This window comes from Microplitis mediator, chromosome 8, assembly GCF_029852145.1.
Source record: "Microplitis mediator isolate UGA2020A chromosome 8, iyMicMedi2.1, whole genome shotgun sequence".
NCBI classification, from domain to species: domain Eukaryota; kingdom Metazoa; phylum Arthropoda; class Insecta; order Hymenoptera; family Braconidae; genus Microplitis; species Microplitis mediator.
The window spans coordinates 2,131,707-2,152,215 of record NC_079976.1 but is presented as its reverse complement, the minus strand read 5'-3'; the positions used below and the strand labels follow the sequence as shown (position 1 = coordinate 2,152,215).

The 20,509-nt window shown below is 29.2% G+C and overlaps 4 protein-coding genes across 4 annotated transcripts; all 4 read right to left on the bottom strand.

The window, feature by feature from the left end:
* Positions 1-2,122: 2,122 nt before the first annotated feature.
* On the bottom strand, positions 2,123-12,639 carry LOC130673251 (uncharacterized). Its single transcript, XM_057478208.1, has 13 exons — positions 12,564-12,639; positions 12,030-12,483; positions 11,654-11,960; positions 10,581-10,680; positions 10,404-10,514; positions 10,187-10,342; positions 5,712-5,867; positions 3,672-4,125; positions 3,088-3,385; positions 2,911-3,010; positions 2,723-2,833; positions 2,504-2,659; positions 2,123-2,333 (listed from the first exon to the last, which is right to left on the bottom strand). Exons 1-13 carry the CDS (start codon positions 12,579-12,581, stop codon positions 2,274-2,276), a joined length of 2,481 nt encoding a protein of 826 aa, XP_057334191.1. The 5' UTR covers positions 12,582-12,639; the 3' UTR covers positions 2,123-2,273.
* LOC130673621 (odorant receptor 67a-like) lies at positions 5,331-8,198 on the bottom strand. Its single transcript, XM_057478713.1, has 7 exons — positions 8,060-8,198; positions 7,526-7,979; positions 6,304-6,601; positions 6,127-6,226; positions 5,932-6,042; positions 5,712-5,867; positions 5,331-5,544 (listed from the first exon to the last, which is right to left on the bottom strand). Exons 1-7 carry the CDS (start codon positions 8,075-8,077, stop codon positions 5,485-5,487), a joined length of 1,197 nt encoding a protein of 398 aa, XP_057334696.1. The 5' UTR covers positions 8,078-8,198; the 3' UTR covers positions 5,331-5,484.
* An 892-nt stretch (positions 12,640-13,531) lies between the features above and the next one.
* On the bottom strand, positions 13,532-16,590 carry LOC130673626 (odorant receptor 85b-like). The gene is made up of 7 exons (XM_057478719.1): positions 16,521-16,590; positions 15,987-16,440; positions 15,612-15,891; positions 14,811-14,910; positions 14,624-14,734; positions 14,385-14,540; positions 13,532-13,793 (listed from the first exon to the last, which is right to left on the bottom strand). Exons 1-7 carry the CDS (start codon positions 16,536-16,538, stop codon positions 13,734-13,736), a joined length of 1,179 nt encoding a protein of 392 aa, XP_057334702.1. The 5' UTR covers positions 16,539-16,590; the 3' UTR covers positions 13,532-13,733.
* An 813-nt stretch (positions 16,591-17,403) lies between these two features.
* Positions 17,404-19,864, bottom strand: LOC130673627 (odorant receptor 85b-like). The gene is made up of 7 exons (XM_057478720.1): positions 19,756-19,864; positions 19,222-19,675; positions 18,847-19,126; positions 18,558-18,657; positions 18,371-18,481; positions 18,131-18,286; positions 17,404-17,540 (listed from the first exon to the last, which is right to left on the bottom strand). Exons 1-7 carry the CDS (start codon positions 19,771-19,773, stop codon positions 17,481-17,483), a joined length of 1,179 nt encoding a protein of 392 aa, XP_057334703.1. The 5' UTR covers positions 19,774-19,864; the 3' UTR covers positions 17,404-17,480.
* Between the last annotated feature and the right edge of the window lie 645 nt (positions 19,865-20,509).

Sequence of the window (20,509 nt, the reverse complement as noted above, 5' to 3'; positions counted from 1 at the left end):
TATGTCTCGAGTACTATACCTTTAATTACTTCGTACAATGTTGTGTTCAGTTACAAAAGAAGCAAGTTCACTGCAAGTCTCAAATTTTTTTTTTTACAACTATTATCTATCAGATATTTTCGTCGACACAAAGACAGTCTTCTACAGTATTGAATCTATTTTATTTCGCGAGAACCAAGGGCAATTATCTTAAATCCATCCCTTGTGTTTGCAGTATACTGTTGTTTAGTTTTTTATTTTGTTATTTTATCGCAAAGTATTGACGATTTTTAAATAATACTAAACCGAGAATTTTTATTCGACATAGTGGGGAAATAAATAAAATTACTTTTGTTGCCATTGCAACGTATTGTAGGCGGGACATTTGATTACTCATGCGCAAAATCATATGTCAAAAAGACTTGCTAATACTTCAGTCTCAATAGAAAATCGAGAATGGAAGCATCAAGTTAATCTAATCGGTATACTCGCTGAAAGCTCTGTTATAACAAATGCACTTAGTTGATATAAGCATGTTATCGTGTTCAACAAATACTTATATTTGTTAATTTGCCGATTAGAATTATCAATCATTGTAAAGGGTTGAGTTCAATTTAAAACTAATAAACTAAAAAATCAGAAGCAAATTCGGAGTGAGTACGGAATCAATTTTAAAATCCGCATTCACGTAGTGTAGATTTCATTTTAATCCGCATACACTCCGATCCGGATTTCTATTGTTGTCATAAACTCCAAATAAATATCAGTTGAAATAAAACTAATTAATCATAAGTGAATTAATACCCAAACTTTAAGTTTTTTTAACATAAATTTAGTTCCAGAATTATCTTTGAACAATAATCTATTTTTGTGGACGATGTGAAATTCATTATTTTTTTTTTATGTTGTCATTTTGAATTAAAAATAGTAAGATTTTGTAGAATTTCATACAAACCCTGATTAAAAAAGTGAATTGAAAAGTATTGAAAATTATCTCAATTCTTTTCAATCCCTCGGCGGTTTTGGAAAGTATTGAATGGAATTGAAATTTCGATCGTTTGAATACTTTCCAATTCCAAAGTGGAATTCGAAAGTATTGAAAAGAATTCAATCTTTCATCATTTCAATACCTTCCAATATGGAATTATTTAGGTATTGAGAAGGATTCGGAAAGATTCAAAAATTTCAATTCATTTCAATCTTTTTCAATCCCACACTTGATCGAAATATCGGATTATTTAGGTATTGAGAAGGATTCGGAAAGATTCAAAAATTTCAATTCATTTCAATCTTTTTCAATCCCACTCATGACCCGAAATGTGAAATTATTTAGGTATTGAGAAGGATTCAGAAAGATTCAAAAATTTCAATTCATTTCAATCTTTTTCAATCCCACACTTGTTCGAAATATCAGATTATTTAGGTATTGAGAAGGATTCGGAAAGATTCAAAAATTTTAATTCATTTCAATCTTTTTCAATCCCACACATGACCCGAAATGTGAAATTATTTAGGTATTGAGAAGGATTCAGAAAGATTCAAAAATTTCAATTCATTTCAATCTTTTTCAATCCCACACTTGATCGAAATATCAGATTATTAAGGTATTGAGAAGGATTCGGAAAGATTCAAAAATTTCAATTCATTTCAATCTTTTTCAATCCCACTCATGACCCGAAATGTGAAATTATTTAGGTATTGAGAAGGATTCAGAAAGATTCAAAAATTTCAATTCATTTCAATCTTTTTCAATCCCACACTTGATCCGAAATGTCGGATTATTTAGGTATTGAGAAGGATTCAGAAAGATTAAAAATATCAATTCATTTGAATCTTTTTCAATTCCTCGGAAGTTCTGAAATTCTTTTATTATTTTGGGATTGAAAAGTATTCATTTTATGTCAAAATGAATTCCTTGGGGGATAGAAAGTATTCGAAAGGATTCATTTCTCATCGTTTTCAATCCTTTTCAATTCACTTTTTTAATCAGGGAAGCGTTTATCTGAGTATAGATTCATCATTATACTATTTGACTTTATTTATATTTATTTTCGTAATAATCAAGTTGTGATATTCAATTCCGCTGTCTATTTTGTGATTTTAAGACAATTCGAGTCGATAAAAACTGTTGTCATTGTTGATTTTTTAATAATTTTTCTCTTTTCATTTTTACAATTTTATCTATCAAACTTACGTACATATAACTCTTAAATATAAATATCTATATAATAACATATTTGAATAATTGTATTTAAACTACTATATGTAGTAATAAATTTAATTAATTTCAAATATTATTGATTCATTAATAATTTTCTTAAAATAGATAAGTATCCCATGGCCGTCTTTGTAATCTGAAAAAAAAAGTGTGAAATTAATGAAAAGAAATGAAAAAGTTAAATCACTTAACATTAATACTAATAAAAATTCATCAAAAAATTTTTTTCGTACGAAATATTTAAGAAAGTTTGAGTAAATTGAGACAGTATTTTTTTTTTTTTTAATCAAATCATTAGAAACTTACATCAGTCAATGTACCGTAACTAAAAGTTGAAAATTTTCCCGCCTTTATCGCAATAGGTTTTTGTGACCGAACTAAACAATGAATAATATTTTTTACACAGTCTATTGGTAAATCGTATCCACTGCAATTGTAAAATGCTTGACTGACTTTATTACCCTGAGTAAAGAAAAAAACAATTTTTATGTAGAAAAAGATATTTATTGTTTAAAAATTTCATACCTCAAGTAAAAGAAGTTCACCATTCATGCAGATAACATATAACATGAGATAAACTGTTATAACAAGTATAATATATTGAAAAACTTCCGAATTCAATCCCGTTACAAAATTCTATAAATAAATATATGAGCTCATAACAGTAGTCATGAAAAAATAATACGAAAAAGAGATAAAAATACTGTAGTTACAAGTAGTATTTGATACAGACTAATACACAAAAGTAAATTTGTCAAAACAAAAAATATCAATAATGGTGTAGCAAATATGTCAGAAACTTCATCTCCCAACCTGTGGGATAATATATATAAATATATGAGTATTCATATTAAATATTTACTGTAAGGCTATTTATTGTCAAGCCTTACTTCATAATTTTGATGTGTTCAACAATAATCCCAACAAGTTCATCCCGGGGATTTATTTTTTTGAATTCAAATTCATCAATTCTTAAAGCCAAAATAGCCAACCTTCCACTTACATGGAAAACAAGGATTAACAAAAATACATTAATACTACTGATACCGAAACCATTAACAGCAGCATTTGGAGCTTGCCAAAAATATGTTAATAAATACATTGGAATATCATTTATTTCATAAAATACATGAAAGCGATATGGTAAAATAAATGACGTCGTTTCATTGTCACTAGATATCGTGCTATCTTTACCAAAACAATAAAATAATAATGATAATAATAATAATCATCAACAAGTATTTGATAATTTTTTGATTCACGACACTAATTATTTTTTTTTGTAACAATATTTCCATGGAATTTTGAGAAACTCATTTTACTGACCCTTATTTGGTTCAAAAATAAAGAAACATGTATTTCAAATTCAATACTAAAATTTTGAATGACAAAATCTATAAAGTCGCGGATCGAATAATTACCACTTATTTACAAAATATTATAATGACTGATTACGAACATAATTTCGACTCACCAAACATAAAAAATGTCAGCAACGGCTGTACCAACCAAACAATTTCCGTTAGCGCAATGAATATAATAATGTACTTGGCGAAAAATTTTGCAGTATTAGTATAAGTAATAAATACTTCAACTTCTTTTAAATTTTTGAATGCACTTGCACTATTGTAATCCATCAAAGCTTCTTTCAATACTTGAGCCAATTTTTTGTTATAAAATCGTAGTGAAAAGGTGTAGGAATAGTCGATGGTAATAGCTAGACTTTCCGATAGATTGTCCACAACGGCCGCAAAATCGTAAATATGTACAAAGAGGTCAATAAATTCAAAAATCAAAACAACTGTAGAGTAAAAAAAAGCTATATTAAAAATATAATTATTTAGAGTGAGAGGCCAGACACCGATTCCCACAGATATCCATCTTGCCCAATCAAACACTTTGACACCCTCATTCAGTAGCTCTTTCATCTATAATTTATTTTACAATTTAATATTATTTTTCTGTCACTAAGTACTCGGCTATCTGACACAATGTCAGCAAGACTTACGCGCTTCTTTTCTTCCATGTCTTGCTGGTTTAAGAGAGTTCAATTGAATGAGGGGTCTTTGCTTGTGACAATCTCCGAGGTAAACATTTCTATTTTTGTGTGTATGTCTCGAGTACTATACCTTTAATTACTTCGTACAATGTTGTGTTCAGTTACAAAAGAAGCAAGTTCACTGCAAGTCTCATATTTTTTTTTTTTACAACTATTATCTATCAGATAGTTTTGTCGACACAAAGACAGTCTTCTACGGTATTGAATCTATTTTATTTCGCGAGAACCAAGGGCAATTATCTTAAATCCATCCCTTGTGTTTGCAGTATACTGTTGTTTAGTTTTTTATTTTGTTGTTCTATCGCAAAGTATTGACGATTTTTAAATAATACTAAACCGAGAATTTTTATTCGACATACTGGGGAAATAAATAAAATTACTTTTGTTGCCATTGCAACGTATTGTAGGCGGGACATTTGATTACTCATGCGCAAAATCATATGTCAAAAAGACTTGCTGATACTTCAGTCTCAATAGAAAATCGAGAATGAAAGCATCAAGTTAATCAAATCGGTATACTCGCAGAAAGCTCTGTTATAACAAATGCAGGTGGTAAATATTCATATGGAAAGGGTTGAGTTCAATTTAAAACTACTAAACTAAAAAATCAGAAGCAAAGTCAGAGTGAGTACGGAATCAATTTTCAAGTCCGCATTCACGTAGTGTAGATTTCATTTTAATCTGCATACACTCCGATCCGGATTTCTATTGTTGTCATAAACTCCAAATAAATACTAGTTGAAATAAAACTAATTAATCATAAGTGAATTAATACCCAAACTTTAAGTTTTTTTAACATAAATTTAGTTCCAGAATTATCTTTGGACAATAATCTATTTTTGTGGACGATGTGAAATTCATTATTTTTTTTTATGTTGTCATTTTGAATTAAAAATAGTAAGATTTTGTAAGTTTTCGTACAAAGCGTTTATCTGAGTATAGATTTATCATTATACTATTTGACTTTATTTATATTTATTTTCTATTCGTAATAATCAAGTTGTGATATTTAATACCGCTGGCTATTTTGTGCTTTTAAGAAAATTCGAGTCGATAAAAACTGTCATCATTTTTTATTATTTAATAATTTTTTTCTTTTTATTTTTACAATTTCATCTATTGTACTTACGTTCACAAAATTCTAAAAATAAATATCTATATAATAACATATATGAATAATTAAATTTTATCTACGATTTGTTGGGATAAATTTAACTTATTGAAAATATTATTGATCCATTAAAAATTTTCTCAATATAGATAAGTATCCCATAGCCGTCTTTGTTATCTGAAAAAAAAAGTGTATAATAAATGTAAAAATATGAAAAACTTGAATCACTTAACATTAATACTAATAAAAATTCATTAAAAAATTTTTTTCTCAGGAAATAGTTAGGAAAGTTTGAGTGATTTGAGACAGTATTTTTTTTTTTAATCAAAATATTACAAACTTACATCAGTCAATGTACCGTAACTAAAAGTTGAAAATTTTCCCGCCTTTATCGCAATAGGTTTTTGTGAGCGAACTAAACAATAAGTAATATTTTTTACACAGTCTTTTGGTAAATTGTATCCACTGCAATTGTAAAATGCTTGACTGACTTTATTACCCTAAGTAAAAAAAAAAGGCAATTTTTATATACAAAAAGGCATTTATTTTGAAAAAATTTCATACCTCAAGTGAAAGAAGTTCGCCATTCATGCAGATAACAAATAACATAAGATAAACTGTTATCAAAAGTATAATATATTGAAAAACATCTGAATTCAACCCCGTTACAAAATTCTATAAATAAATATATAAACTCACAACAATAATCATGAAAAAATAAAAAATAATACGACAAAGAAAAAAAAATACTGTAGTTACAAGTAGTATTTGATACACACTAATACACAAAAGTAAATTTGTCAAAACAAAAAATATCAATAATGGTGTAGCAAATATGTCGGAAACTCTATCTCCCAACCTATGGGATAATATATATAAATATATGAGTATTCATATTAAATATTTACTGTAAGGCTATTTATTGTCAAGCCTTACTTCATAATTTTGATATGTTCGACAATAATCCCAATAAGTTCATTCCGGGAATTTATTTTTTTGAATTCAAATTCATCAATTCTTAAAGTCAAAATAGCCAACCTTCCACTTATATGGAAAACAAGAATTAACAAAAACACATTAAGACTACTGATACCGAAACAATTAATAGCAGCATGTGGAGTTTGCCAAAAATATGTTAATGCATAAATTTTATTATCATTTATTTCATAAAATACATGAAAGTGATATGGTAAAATAAATGACGTCGTTTTATTGTCAATAGATATTGTGTTATCTTTACCAAAACATTAAAATAATAAGAATAACAATAATAATCATCAATAAGCATTTGATAATTTTTTGATCCACGACACTAATTATTGTTTTCTCAAAAAGTATTTCTGTGGAATTTTGAAAAATTCATTTTTTTGACCCTTATTTGGATCAAAAATAAAAAAACACTTGTTTGGTCAAAAAATAAAAAAAACGTAGGGGAAGGTGGGGCAGTGCGGCCCTGAAATTTTGATAAAAAAAAAATTTTGTTTCTTTTCGACTAATTACTATAAATCCGATATGTTTGCGCATTTTTACCCCTACGCATGACATTTGGGGCAAAATAAACCAGCCCAAAATTTTGAAAAAGTGATTTTTTTATATTTTTATCGTCAAATTAAAAAAAAATTATTATAATTCCACATTTATAGCCCTACACATAACACCTGGGGCAAAATGGACCAGTCGAAACTTCCAAAAAAAATAATTTTTCATATTTTTCGGCCGTTTCTATATGTAAGAGGCAAATTTGGTCAGTAAAAATTTATAAAAATAAAAGTTTTTTTTTTAGTTAATAAATTTGTGAAATAAAGTAAAACTATAGAATTGTTTTTTTTTTCATTAAATAACAATTAGTAATTAAGATAATCGAGAGTGAACGATATATTACACCTTAAAAAATTTTTTTCGAGTAATATAAAACCAAAAATAGCTGTCAAGAGAAGAAAATACATTCTTAATGATGAAAACAATTTAAAAAAAAAAAAAACGAAAAAAAAAATTTTTTTATCATTTTTTAGAGGGGGGCCGCTCTGCCCCACCCTCCCCTATTTGAAATTCAATACTGAAATTTTGAATGAAAAAATCTATAGAATCGCGGATCAAATAATTATCACTTATTTTCAAAATATTATAATGACTTATTATGAACATAATTTCGACTCACCAAACATAAAAAATGTTAGCAACGGCTGTACCAACCAAACAATATCCGTTAGCGCAATTAATATAATAATGTACTTGGCGAAAAATTTTGCAGTATTGGTATAAATAATAAATACTTCGACTTCTTTTAAATTTTTGAACGCACTTGCACTTTTGTAATCCATCAAAGCTTCTTTGAATACTAGAGCCAACTTTTTGTTATAAAATCGTAGTGAAAAGGTGTAGGAATAAACGATGGTAAGAGCTAGATTTTCCGATAGATTGTCCACAACGGCCGCAAAATCGTAAACATGTACAAAGAGATCAATATATTCAAAAATCATAACAATTGTAAAGTAAAAAAAAGCTATATTAAAAATATAACTATTTAGAGCGAGAGGCCAGACACCGATTCCCACAGATATCCATCTTGCCCAATCAAACACTTTGACACCCTCATTCAGTAGCTCTTTCATCTATAATTTATTTTACAATTTAATATTATTTTTCTGTCACTAAGTACTCGGCTATCTGACACAATATCAGCAAGACTTACGCGCTTCTTTTCGTCCATGTCTTGCTGGTTTAAGAGAGTTCAATTGAATGAGGGCTCTTTACTCGTGACAATCTCCGAAGTAAACATTTTTATTGTTGTATGTCTCGAGTACTATACCTTTAATTACTGTAGACAAGTTTATGTTTACCTGTGTCGGGCGAAAGTTCACTGCCAGTTTCATATTTTTTTTTTTACAACTATTATCTCTCAGATATTTTTATCGATACAAAGACAGTCCTCTACGGTATTGAATCTATTTTATTTCGCGAGAACCAAGGGCAATTATCTTAAATCCATCCCTTGTATTACAGTGTACTATTTTTTAGTTTTTTATTTCGTCGTTTTATCGCAAAATATTGATAAATTTTTAATAATACTAAACCGAGAGATGTTTTTTGTCATAGTGGGGAAAAAATTGGAATTACTTTTGTTGACATAGCAACGAATTGTAGGCGGGACATCGAATCACTCATGCGCAAAATTACACGTCGAAAAGTCTTGCGACTACGTCAGTCTCAATAGAATTCCGAGAATGAAAACATCAAGTTAATCCAATCAGTATACTTACAGAAAACTCTGTTCTAACAAATGCAGGTGGTAAATATTTATATGGAAAGGGTTGAGTTCAATTTAAAACTAATAAACTAAAAAATCAGAAGCAAAGTCAGAGTGAGTACGGAATCAATTTTCAAGTCCGCATTCACGTACTGTAGATTTTATTTTAATCCGCATATTCTACACTGTAAAAAATCACCGGGATAAGTCCAAGCGGTGTAGGTGTTAAAATTATCGGTGTTAAATTTACCCCCGAAAGCGGTGTGAAAATAACGCTGCCACCGGTGTAAATATTCTGTACCGGTGTTAAAATAACGCCGCCGCTGGTGTAGATATTCTTTACCGCCCGATGAAAAAAGATTTTATACAATGGTATAAAATTATATACAAAAAATGGCCCGATCCAATTGTATATAACTGTATAGAAATTGTATACGATTCTACACAAATTGTATACAAGTCTATATAATTATATACAATTTCATACAAATTATATACAATTCTATATAATTATATACATTTCTATATAATTGCAATATATAGAATTGTATATAATTATATAGAATTGTATACAATTTGTATAGAATTGTATACAATTTTCTATACAAATTGTATACAATTGGATCGGGCCATTTTTTCTATCCAATTATATATAGTCTATATATAATTATATATAGTCCATATATAATTGATATATAATTCTAAACAATTGTATAAAATCTTTTTTCATCGGGCGGTGTCAAAATATTTAACTTTGTGAATATTTTTACTTACTCGGTCACTATACTTGTTAATAAATGATATTTTTCATTAATTTTCATAAAGAACTGACATTTTTTGTATTTTATAATCTTTAAAGTTAATATTCCAAGCGGACGCTATTTATCCCGATTTAACACCGGTATTTTTAACACCGGTGTATTACTCCTCCTACACTGGTGTAATTTCATTTTTACACCGGGCGGAGTTAAAACGAGTCCATTTTTAACACCGCTCTTTTTACAGTGTATCTGGAATTCTATTGTTGAACTAAACTCAAAATAAATATAAGTTGAAATAAAACTAATTAATCATAAGTGAATTGATACCCAAACTTTAAGTTTTTTGAACATAAATTTAGTTCCATAATTATATAATTATCTTTGTACAATAATCTACTTTTGTGGGCGATGTGGAATTCATTTTTTTTTTTTTATGTAGTCATTTTGAATTAAAAATAGTAAAATTTTGTAGAATTTCATACAAAGCGTTCATCTGAGTATGAATTCATCGATACACTATTTGACTTTATTTATATTTATTTTCGTAATAATCAAATTATGATAATCAATCTAATATATGACTGTATCTACATATACATATATGAATAAAAATGATTTTTATGATATTTTTTTTAGCAAATTACATAAATTAATCAGCTAGAATGTTTCTCAGTACAGAAAAATATCCCATTGCAGTTGTCGTTATCTGTCAACAAATATTTAAAAACAAAGGCAATTTAGTAAACCTATCTGTGTTGTATAACTAGGACAAACAAATAATAAATATAACTAGTCAAAAATAAAAACGTACATCCGCAAATGTGCTGTAACTAAAAGTAGAAAATTTACCAGCCTTCAGAAATATCGGTTTTTGCGACCTTACCAAACAATAAATAATATCTTTTACGTTATTCTTCGGCAAATTGTGCCAATTACAATTATAAAATGCTCGGCAAACATTATTACTCTGAATAAATAGATGAAAAAATATATAGCTAGTAATTTATTTTTAAAAATAATTTTTTTACCTCGCTAGCAAGATTTTCGCTATTCATACAAATAACAAACAACATGAGATAAACAGTAGACAATAGTACAATAAACTGCATAATATCTGAATTCAAACCCGACATAATATTCTGTAAATGATAATATTAATAATAATATTAATAGTAGTAGTGATAGTAAATTAAAAACATAGTTACAAGTAATATTTCATATCCCAAAATACATAACAATAAATTAGTTAATAAAAAATATACTAGCAATGGTGTAGAAAATACATCTGCGATGTCATTTCCCAGTCTGCCAAAAAATAATTCAAAATATTTTAGACTGCAGAGAGAGGGCTCCAATTTTTTGCCTATAAAAAATTTTTTGGAGGTTTTTTAAATCAGTTATTATGTTCCGGAAAAACCCGAGATTTTTTCAGTGTTAGTATAGAAATATTTTCTATTTAAACAAAGATATTTATCGTCTCCCTGGCGGTGTGGAATTACCCTGGAAATAGCCTGGAAACACCCTGGGAGTGGAAACACGGTGGAATCACGGTGGATCCAAGGTGGTTACACGGTGGGCTTGTGCCATTTTACCACCGTGTGTACACCGTGGAATCGCCGTGGGTACACCGTATAACCACCGTGGATCCACCGTGATTTCACCGTGTTTCCAAGGTGATTCAAAACCGCCAGGGCTTCCATAAAGTAAATGGTAGCTGGTCATAATATCTGACACAAAATACTAGAAAAATCCTACCACGTTGATCCCTCCAAAAATACCCCAAGCAAAAAACCTGATATCTTCTTTATCTCATGTACCTCCAAGTCTATTTGACCGATTGATATAAAATTTACAGGAAATTTGATGGCCTTCGAGCCTTTTTGATTGCCACCGAAACCATCCAAATCGAATGGTTAGTCAAAAGTTGTAAAGAGTTTACATACGTACATACAAAGAGCACTCGGACATCACTCTGAAAATAGTCAGAATAGCTTCCTAGGACCTCAAAACGTCGACATCCGATGAAAACTCGATTTTCGAAAATCGGAGTGAGAACAAAACCTTCCCGGATTTTTGGAAAATCTTCAATTTTCTTCGCGGGAAGTTAAAAAATAACTTATTGGAAGAGTCAAAAATTTTTGCTGGTTTGAAAATTGGGAAAAATTGTGAAAGCAGTCACACCAAAATTTTTCATAGGCTAAAACAGTTCGAGCCCCTTCTGCATACTGACCATATATTTTAATTTCCACAACAAAAACAAATTATATTAAAGTCTTACTTCAATACTTTGATATGCTCAGTAATAATTTCAACAAATTCATCTCGTGGCTTACTAATGTTCTTTTGTAAGTCATCAATTCTTATAGCCAAGACAGCCAGTCTGCCGCTTACATGGAAAACAAGAATTATTAAAAATATATTGAGACTCATGATACCCAAAGCGTTGATAACCGCAAACAGACTCAGTGAGACATAAGAAATCACGTAATTTTTTAAAGAATTAATTTCATAGAAAACGTAAATGTGATATGGTAGACTGAAAGTTGCCATTTCATTATCAATAGCTAGAGCATTGGCAGAATTATCTATTAACCCAAATAAATATATTTGTAATGACACAAATAATATCAACACTTCGATTAATAATTTTTTACTTGATTTAGTTGATGTAGTTAATGGTTGAATGTACCACAGAAATTCTGACATCGCAATCGAAATAATAATAGACTTGGTAAATATTTTAGCATTATTAGTATACATCATAAATACTTTAACTTCTTCTAAATTTTTGAACGCACTTGCACTATTGTAATCCATCAAAACTTGTTTAAATATTTTAGCGAATTTTTCAATATTCACCCGTATTAAAAATGTATACATATAAACAATTGTAAATGCAATATTTTCCGATAGATTTTCCATAACAGCCTTGAGGTCGTAAATATATATATACAGATCAATGTATTCAAAAATCATAACTATTGTAAAGTATAAAAAAGCTATATTAAAAAGGTAATTATTTAAAGCGAGAGGCCAGACACCGATTCCTGTAGATACCCATCTTGCCCAATCGAACACTTTAACACCTTCATTCAATATCTCTTTAATCTATAATTAATTTGACAAGTTAATATTATTTTTTTGTCACTAAGTACTTGGCTATCTGACACAATATCAGCAAGACTTACGCGCTTCTCTTCTTCCATGTCTTGTTGGTTTAAGAGAGTTCAATTGAATGAGGGCTCTTTGCTCGTGACAATCTCCGAAGTAAACATTTTTATTGTTGTATGTCTCGAATACTATACCTTTAATTACTGTAGACAAGTTTATGTTCACCTGTGTCGGGCGAAAGTTCACTGCCAGTTTCATATTTTTTTTTTTACAACTATTATCTCTCAGATATTTTTATCGATACAAAGACAGTCCTCTACGGTATTGAATCTATTTTATTTCGCGAGAACCAAGGGCAATTATCTTAAATCCATCCCTTGTATTACAGTGTACTGTTTTTTAGTTTTTTATTTCGTTGTTTTATCGCAAAATATTGATAAATTTTTAATAATACTAAACCGAGAGATGTTTTTTGTCATAGTGGGGAAAAAATTGGAATTACTTTTGTTGACATAGCAACGAATTGTAGGCGGGACATCGAATCACTCATGCGCAAAATTACACGTCGAAAAGTCTTGCGACTACGTCAGTCTCAATAGAATTCCGAGAATGAAAACATCTTATTAATTCAATCTGTATACTTACAAAAAGTTCTGTTATAACAAATGCGGGTGAAAAGAAACTCTAATGTGTGCATATTCATATCAGCCAAAAAACAGATTTCATCTATAAAAAAGTGCTCCAGTGAAGCATTTATTGTAGAAAAATTTTTGAAGTTAAAATTAGTATTAAAAATCTTAGCGGCGAATGAAAATGATGATAAACTTTTGTTCAGTTTAAGTCAACAATTGATATTTGTTGATTCCTTTTTCCGTAAGATCGAAGGAGAAGTTGAAAATTCTTTCTGTGCCTCTTGGGTATACGTTTTATATGAGATCAAAATGAAGTGATATTGAAGAATAATACAAATGAACTCGGCAAGTCAGTACTATATTCATTTATGACTTATTTAAAGTGATACTGAATCTCCAAGTTCATCTGAATTATTCTTCGATTTCTAACACTGTTCGATGCATACTTGGCGCGAGATGCGACCGTGTATCTTGATAATCTAGTGATTAAATCATAGGGACTTTCTTTTACTTTTTTATCTTGTCAGTTATGTTCTATTTAATTTATTTCAATTATATACTATCTATTAACAATTCGCTGTACATTTTATCTAACAATTATATTCTCGTAACAAATTAATTACGAACTAAAAAATTTTTCAGCACTGAAAAATATCCAAATGCAGTTTTTGTTATCTGTAAATTCAGATAAAAAGGAACATTAAATTAAAAAATATAATAAATACTTGAAGAAGTGAAATACAGTGAAAACGATTCATTGTAAATTTTAAATTAAAAATATATGCAATAACATATTTTTTACCACATCTGCGTAGAAAGTTCAAATTCGTAACCTCTTCAGCAGGACGTGTCACTTTTTTTTTAGAAAAATCAAATGATGATATGTAAGCGAACGCGTAAACTTTATCGCAATAATAACAGAATTCAGAGCTTCCCATTTGTAGATGCAGTAAAAAATAGTATTGACATCACGGAGGAAAATGAAATCGCTCAGTTCACGTGTTGGCAGCTCTCGCCTTTGGATCGAGCAAAATTATATCAGCAAGAGAATGTCCTTCGGGTGTTTTCGGTTTTTACTCCCACTTCGGCTGTTCTATGTCCTAAATATTCTCCCGCTTTTCCTTGAGCATGCGCAATTTAGAAATGATCGATAGTGGGAGCGATTGCCGAAGTTCATTCTCTCTCCGGGTCAAGTTCAGACAATACACTCGCGAGTTTATTATATATTTTTTTTTATTTTGTAGTTAACTTGATTTATAAACTTACGCTTGTCATTGTCACATAACTGAAAGTTGAAAATTTACCAGCCTTCAAAACAAGCGGATTTTGTAAATGCGCTAAACAAAAAGTTATATCTTTGATATAACTCGGAGGCATATTATACCAGCTACAGTTACAAAATGCTTGGTAAACTTTATTTTTCTGAATTAAATGAATAAATAAATTGATTATTATTTTATTTATACGAAAAAAAAAATTAATTTATTACTAAAAACTATTTTAACCTCATCGGAAAGAAGTTCGCTATTAAAACAAATAACAAACAACAAAACGTACGCCGTACATAAAAGAATAATGTATTGCATTATCTCTGCATTAAGTCCTGTTATTAAAATCTGTAAATTAATAAATTTTTGAAAATAATAATAATAATGGTAATAAAATATTTTTAATCATGAAAACAATATTTACTACTAATATTTGGTATCCAAGAACACACAATGAAAAATTTATTAACACAAAAAATACTAATAATGGTGTAGAAAATATATCTGCAATTTGATGCCCCAATCTATTGAACAATAATATAGAAATATATTCAACTTTATATCATCATATATGGTAAATGGCCCAATTGCTGATTGTAACAAAAAATTTGTTGTAGGGGAGACCGGGGCAAGACGGCCCACCTGGGGCAAGAAGGCCCACCTCAAAAATTAACCAAATTTTTTTTTTTCTTGTTTTCTTTTGATTATCACAAATTTAGACTGTTTACTCATTTTTAGCTCGATACGTGAAACTTGGGGCAAAATGAACCACTCAAAAATTCTAAAAGAAAATGTATTTCATAGTATTATAACCTAGTGAAAAAATGACTCGTATTATATCAAAAAAGATTATTTCGAGTAATATTAAAGTAAATACAGTTGTTAAAGAGAAAAATATAAACATTTGTTACGCGGGAAATTTTTTTACAATTAAAAGAAAAAATTTTTTTTTTTCATTTTTTTTCGGAGGGGGCCGTCTTGCCCCAAAAAAAAAACAAATTTTTTTTCAGGAGCTTCACCAAAATTTTGGTGAATTGAGTTCAAGTTGGACAAGAGTAAATCGACTTGATGGTTAAAAGCCACAAATAATAATAACCAGCTTAGGTGGGCCGTCTTGCCCCGGTCTCCCCTACATTCTTTTGGTATAAGCAAATATATACAACATAAGTAATTGGGACATTTGTCTTGTCAAATTATTTATTAAATTATCAAGTTTGAATCTTACTTTATTAATTTAATATTCTCGACAATAACATTCAACTTATCTCGATATTCCATTTCTTCAATTTGAAATTTGTCTATTCTCATTGCCAAAATAGCCAGCCTACCACTTAGATGGAAAACGAAAATAATTAAAAATATATTAAAACTTATCATACCGAAACAAACAAGAGCAGCAAATGGACTTTCGCAAGCATAAGTTAATGCATAAATTCTCAAGTCATTTATTTCATGAAAAATGTAGGCACGATATGGTAAAATAATCGACGTTTTATTCTCAAAATCTATTATGCAAAATTCAATTACAAGTTACAGTAGTAAAAAATAATAAATTATTTTTAAAAATTTAAAAATAATAATTGTCTTATAATCTTCTCACCTAAATTATTAAATTTAGTCATTGGATAAAATAACCAAATAATTCCTGAAGAGAAAGCAGAGCCAATAATATTTTTAACAAAAAAGTTAGCATTGTCACTGTAAATCTTAAATGTTTCAACTTCATTTAAATTTTTAAACGCGTCGTCTCTGGTATAATCCGACAAAAATTCATTAAATATTAAACTTAATTTCTTTCTCTCGACTCGTAAAAATAATGTATACGCATAAGCAACAGTAAATGGAACATTCTCAGATAGATTATCCATAATAGCCGCGATATCATGGATATGGAAAAAAATATCAATGTACTCGAAAATCATAAAGATTGTAGAATACAAAAACGTTATATTAAAAATATAATTATTTGGCGCAAGAGGCCAGACACCGATGCCCATAGATATCCATCTTGCCCAATCGTACACTTTGACACCTTCATTCAAAAGCTCTTTAATCTACAATTTATTTGACAATTTAATATTATTTTTCTGTCACTAAGTACTCGGCTATCTGACACAATGTCAGCAAGACTTACGCGCTTCTTTTCTTCCATGTCTTGCTGGTTTAAGAGAGTTCAATTGAATGAGGGGTATTTCCTGGTGACAACGTCCGAAGTGAACATTTTCATCGCCTATATTTCTATACCTATATCTCGAGTGATATACCTTTAATTGCTTCAAACAATGTTGGATTTAGTTACAAAAGAAGCAAGTTCACTGCAAGTCTCTTCATTTTTTTTTTTTTACAACTATTATCTCTTAGATATTTTTATCGACACAAAGACAAACCTCTCCGGTATTGAATCTATTTTATTTCGCGAGAACCAAGGGCAATTATCTTAAATCCATCCTTTGTGTTTGCAGTATACTATTGATTCATTTTAGATTTTTTTCTTTTATTGCAAAATATTGATGATTTTAAAATAATACTAAACCGAGAGATGTTCTTTTTCATAGTGGGAAAAAAATTTGAATTACTTTTGTTGACATAGCAACGAATTGTAGGCGGGATATTTGATCACTCATGCGCAAAGTTACACTTCAAAAAGACACGCTTATACTTCAGTCTCAATAGAATATCAAGAATGAAAGCATCGAGTTAATCCAATCGATATACTCGCAGAAAGCTCTGTTATAACAAGTACAGTTAGTTGATATAAGCATGTCATCGTGTTCAACGAATACTTATATTCGTCTGATATTAAAGAATAATACAAATGAATTTGGCGAGTCAGTACCATATTCATTAATTACTTATTGAAGATGATACTGAATCACCAAGTTCATCTGGATTATACTTCAATTTTTCACACTATTCGATGCATACTTGGCGCGAGACGCGACCGCGTATCTTGATAATCTAGTGATTAAATCATAGGGACTTTCTTATACTTTTTTATCTTGTCAGTTATTTTTTATTTTATTTATTTCAATTATATACTATCTATTAACAATTCGCTGTACATTTTATCTAACAATTATATTCTCGTAACAAATTAATTACGAACTAAAAAATTTTTCAGCACTGAAAAATATCCAAATGCAGTTTTTGTTATCTGTAAATTCAAATAAAAAGTAACGTTAAATTAATAAATATAATGAATACTTGCAGAAGTAAAATACAGTGAAAACAATTTATTGTAAATTTTAAATTAAAAATATATGCAATAACATATTTTTTACTACATCTACGTAGAAAGTTTAAATTCATGACCTTTTTAGCAGGACGTGTCACTTTTTTTTTAGAAAAATCAAATGATGATATGTAAGCGAACGCGTAAACTTTATTGCAAAAATGACAGAATTCAGAGCTTCCCATTTGTAGATGCAGTAAAAAATAGTATTGACATCACGGAGGAAAATAAAATCGCTCAGTTCACGTGTTGGTAGCCCTCGCCTTTGGCTCGAGCAAAATTATACCAGCAAGAGAATGTACTTCGGGTATTTTCGGTTTTTACTCCTACTCTGGCTGTTTTATGTCCTAAATATTCTCCCGCTTTTCCTTGAGCATGCGCAATTTAGAAATGATCGATAGTGGGAGCGATTTCCGAAGTTCATTCTCTCTCCGGGTCAAGTTCAGACAATACACTCGCGACTTATTATATATTTCTTTTTATTTTGTAGTTAACTTGATTTATAAACTTACGCTTGTCATTGTCACATAACTGAAAGTTGAAAATTTACCAGCCTTCAAAACAAGCGGATTTTGTAAATGCGCTAAACAAAAAGTTATATCTTTGATATAACTCGGAGGCATATTATACCAGCTACAGTTACAAAATGCTTGGTAAACTTTATTTTTCTGAATTAAATGAACAAATAAATTGATTATTATTTTATTTATACAAAACAAAAAAATTAATTAATTACTAAAAACTATTTTAACCTCATCGGAAAGAAGTTCGCTATTAAAACAAATAACAAACAACAAAACGTACGCCGTACATAAAAGAATAATGTATTGCATTATCTCTGCATTAAGTCCTGTTATTAAAATCTGGAAATTAATCAATTTTTGAAAATAATAATAATAATGGTAATAAAATATTTTTAATCATGAAAACGATATTTACTACTAATATTTGGTATCCAAGAACACACAATGAAAAATTTATTAACACAAAAAATACTAATAATGGTGTAGAAAATATATCTGCAATTTGATGCCCCAATCTATTGAACAATAATATAAAAATATATTTAACTTTATATCGTCATATATGGTAAATGGCCCAATTGCTGATTGTTACAAAAAATTTGTTGTACATTCTTTTGCTATAAGCAAATATATAGGTACAACATAAGTAATTGGGACATTTGTCTTGTTAAATTATTTATTAAATTATCAAGTTTGAATCTTACTTTATTAATTTAATATTCTCGACAATAACATTCAACTTATCTCGATATTCCATTTTTTCAATTTGAAATTTGTCTATTCGTATTGCCAAAATAGCCAGCCTACCACTTAGATGAAAAACAATAATTATTAAATATACATTAAAACTTGTTATACCGAAATAAATAACAGCAGCAAATGGACTTTCGCAAGCATAAGTTAATGCATAAATTCTCAAGTCATTTATTTCATGAAAAATGTAGGCACGATATGGTAAAATAATCGACGTTTTATTCTCAAAATCTGTTATGCAAAATTCAATTACAAGTTACAGTAGTAAAAAATAATAAATTATTTTTAAAAATTTAAAAATAATAATTGTCTTATAATCTCCTCACCTAAATTATTAAATTTAGTCATTGGATAGAGAAACCAAATGATTCCTGAAGCGACAGCAGAGCCAATAATATTTTTAACAAAAAATTTAGCATTGTCACTGTAAATCTTAAATGTTTTAACTTCATTTAAATTTTCAAACGCGTCGTCTCTGGTATAATCCGACAGTAATTCATTAAATATTAAACTTAATTCCTTTCTCTCGATTCGTAAAAATAATGTATATACATAAACAACTGTAAATGGAACATTCTCAGATAGATTATCCATAATAGCCGCGATATCATGGATATGGAAAAAAATATCAATGTACTCGAAAATCATAAAGATTGTAGAATAAAAAAACGTTATATTAAAAATATAATTATTTGGCGCGAGAGGCCAGACACCGATTCCCACAGATATCCATCTTGCCCAATCAAACACTTTGACACCCTCATTCAGTAGCTCTTTCATCTATAATTTATTTTACAATTTAATATTTTTTTTCTGTCACTAAGTACTCGGCTATCTGACACAATGTCAGCAAGACTTACGCGCTTCTCTTCTTCCATGTCTTGCTGGTTTAAGAGAGTTCATTTGAATGAGGGGTCTTTCCTTGTGACAATGTCCGAAGTGAACATTTTCATTGCCTATGTCTCGAGTACTATACCTTTAATTGCTTCGGACGATATTATATTCAATTACGTCAGGAACAATTTTACTGCAAGTTTCATTTTTCTTTATGTCTATTATCTCTGGGATGTTTTTAGTGATAGAAAGACCCTCTGTGGCTCAGATGGAAAATATTAAAGTTGTTGAAAATCATATTAAATCGAGAAGTACTATTAGTCATGCTGTAGATATAAATGAAATTACTGTTACTTCAGCAACTCGTGTTACTTACATTGTAAGCGGAACTCCTGGTCTGGAAGCGACTAAGTAATAAATATTGGCTTTGATGGTTGTTTAAATAAAATAGTGTCTTTGAAGAAAAAATTTTTATCTCATTATTAACAAGACAATAGTGTAAGTTATTCCAGGCTCCATTGACTTCAAATTTTTTTTTTTCACTGTTCCTATTTATTTTTTTTTCAACCGGCTGTTCTGTATACTTTCAAAAATAGGAAGTTAATAAGGACATGATTTAAATCCGCACTCACTCCGATCCGGAATTTTGATGTTATAATTAACAAGTGATTGACGACCTACTCTCTAAACATTAATAAGTGAAATAAGTGAATATTCACTAATTCTGAGTACCAACCGAACCACTTTTTGAAATTAGTGGTTCGGTTTGCACTTGGAATT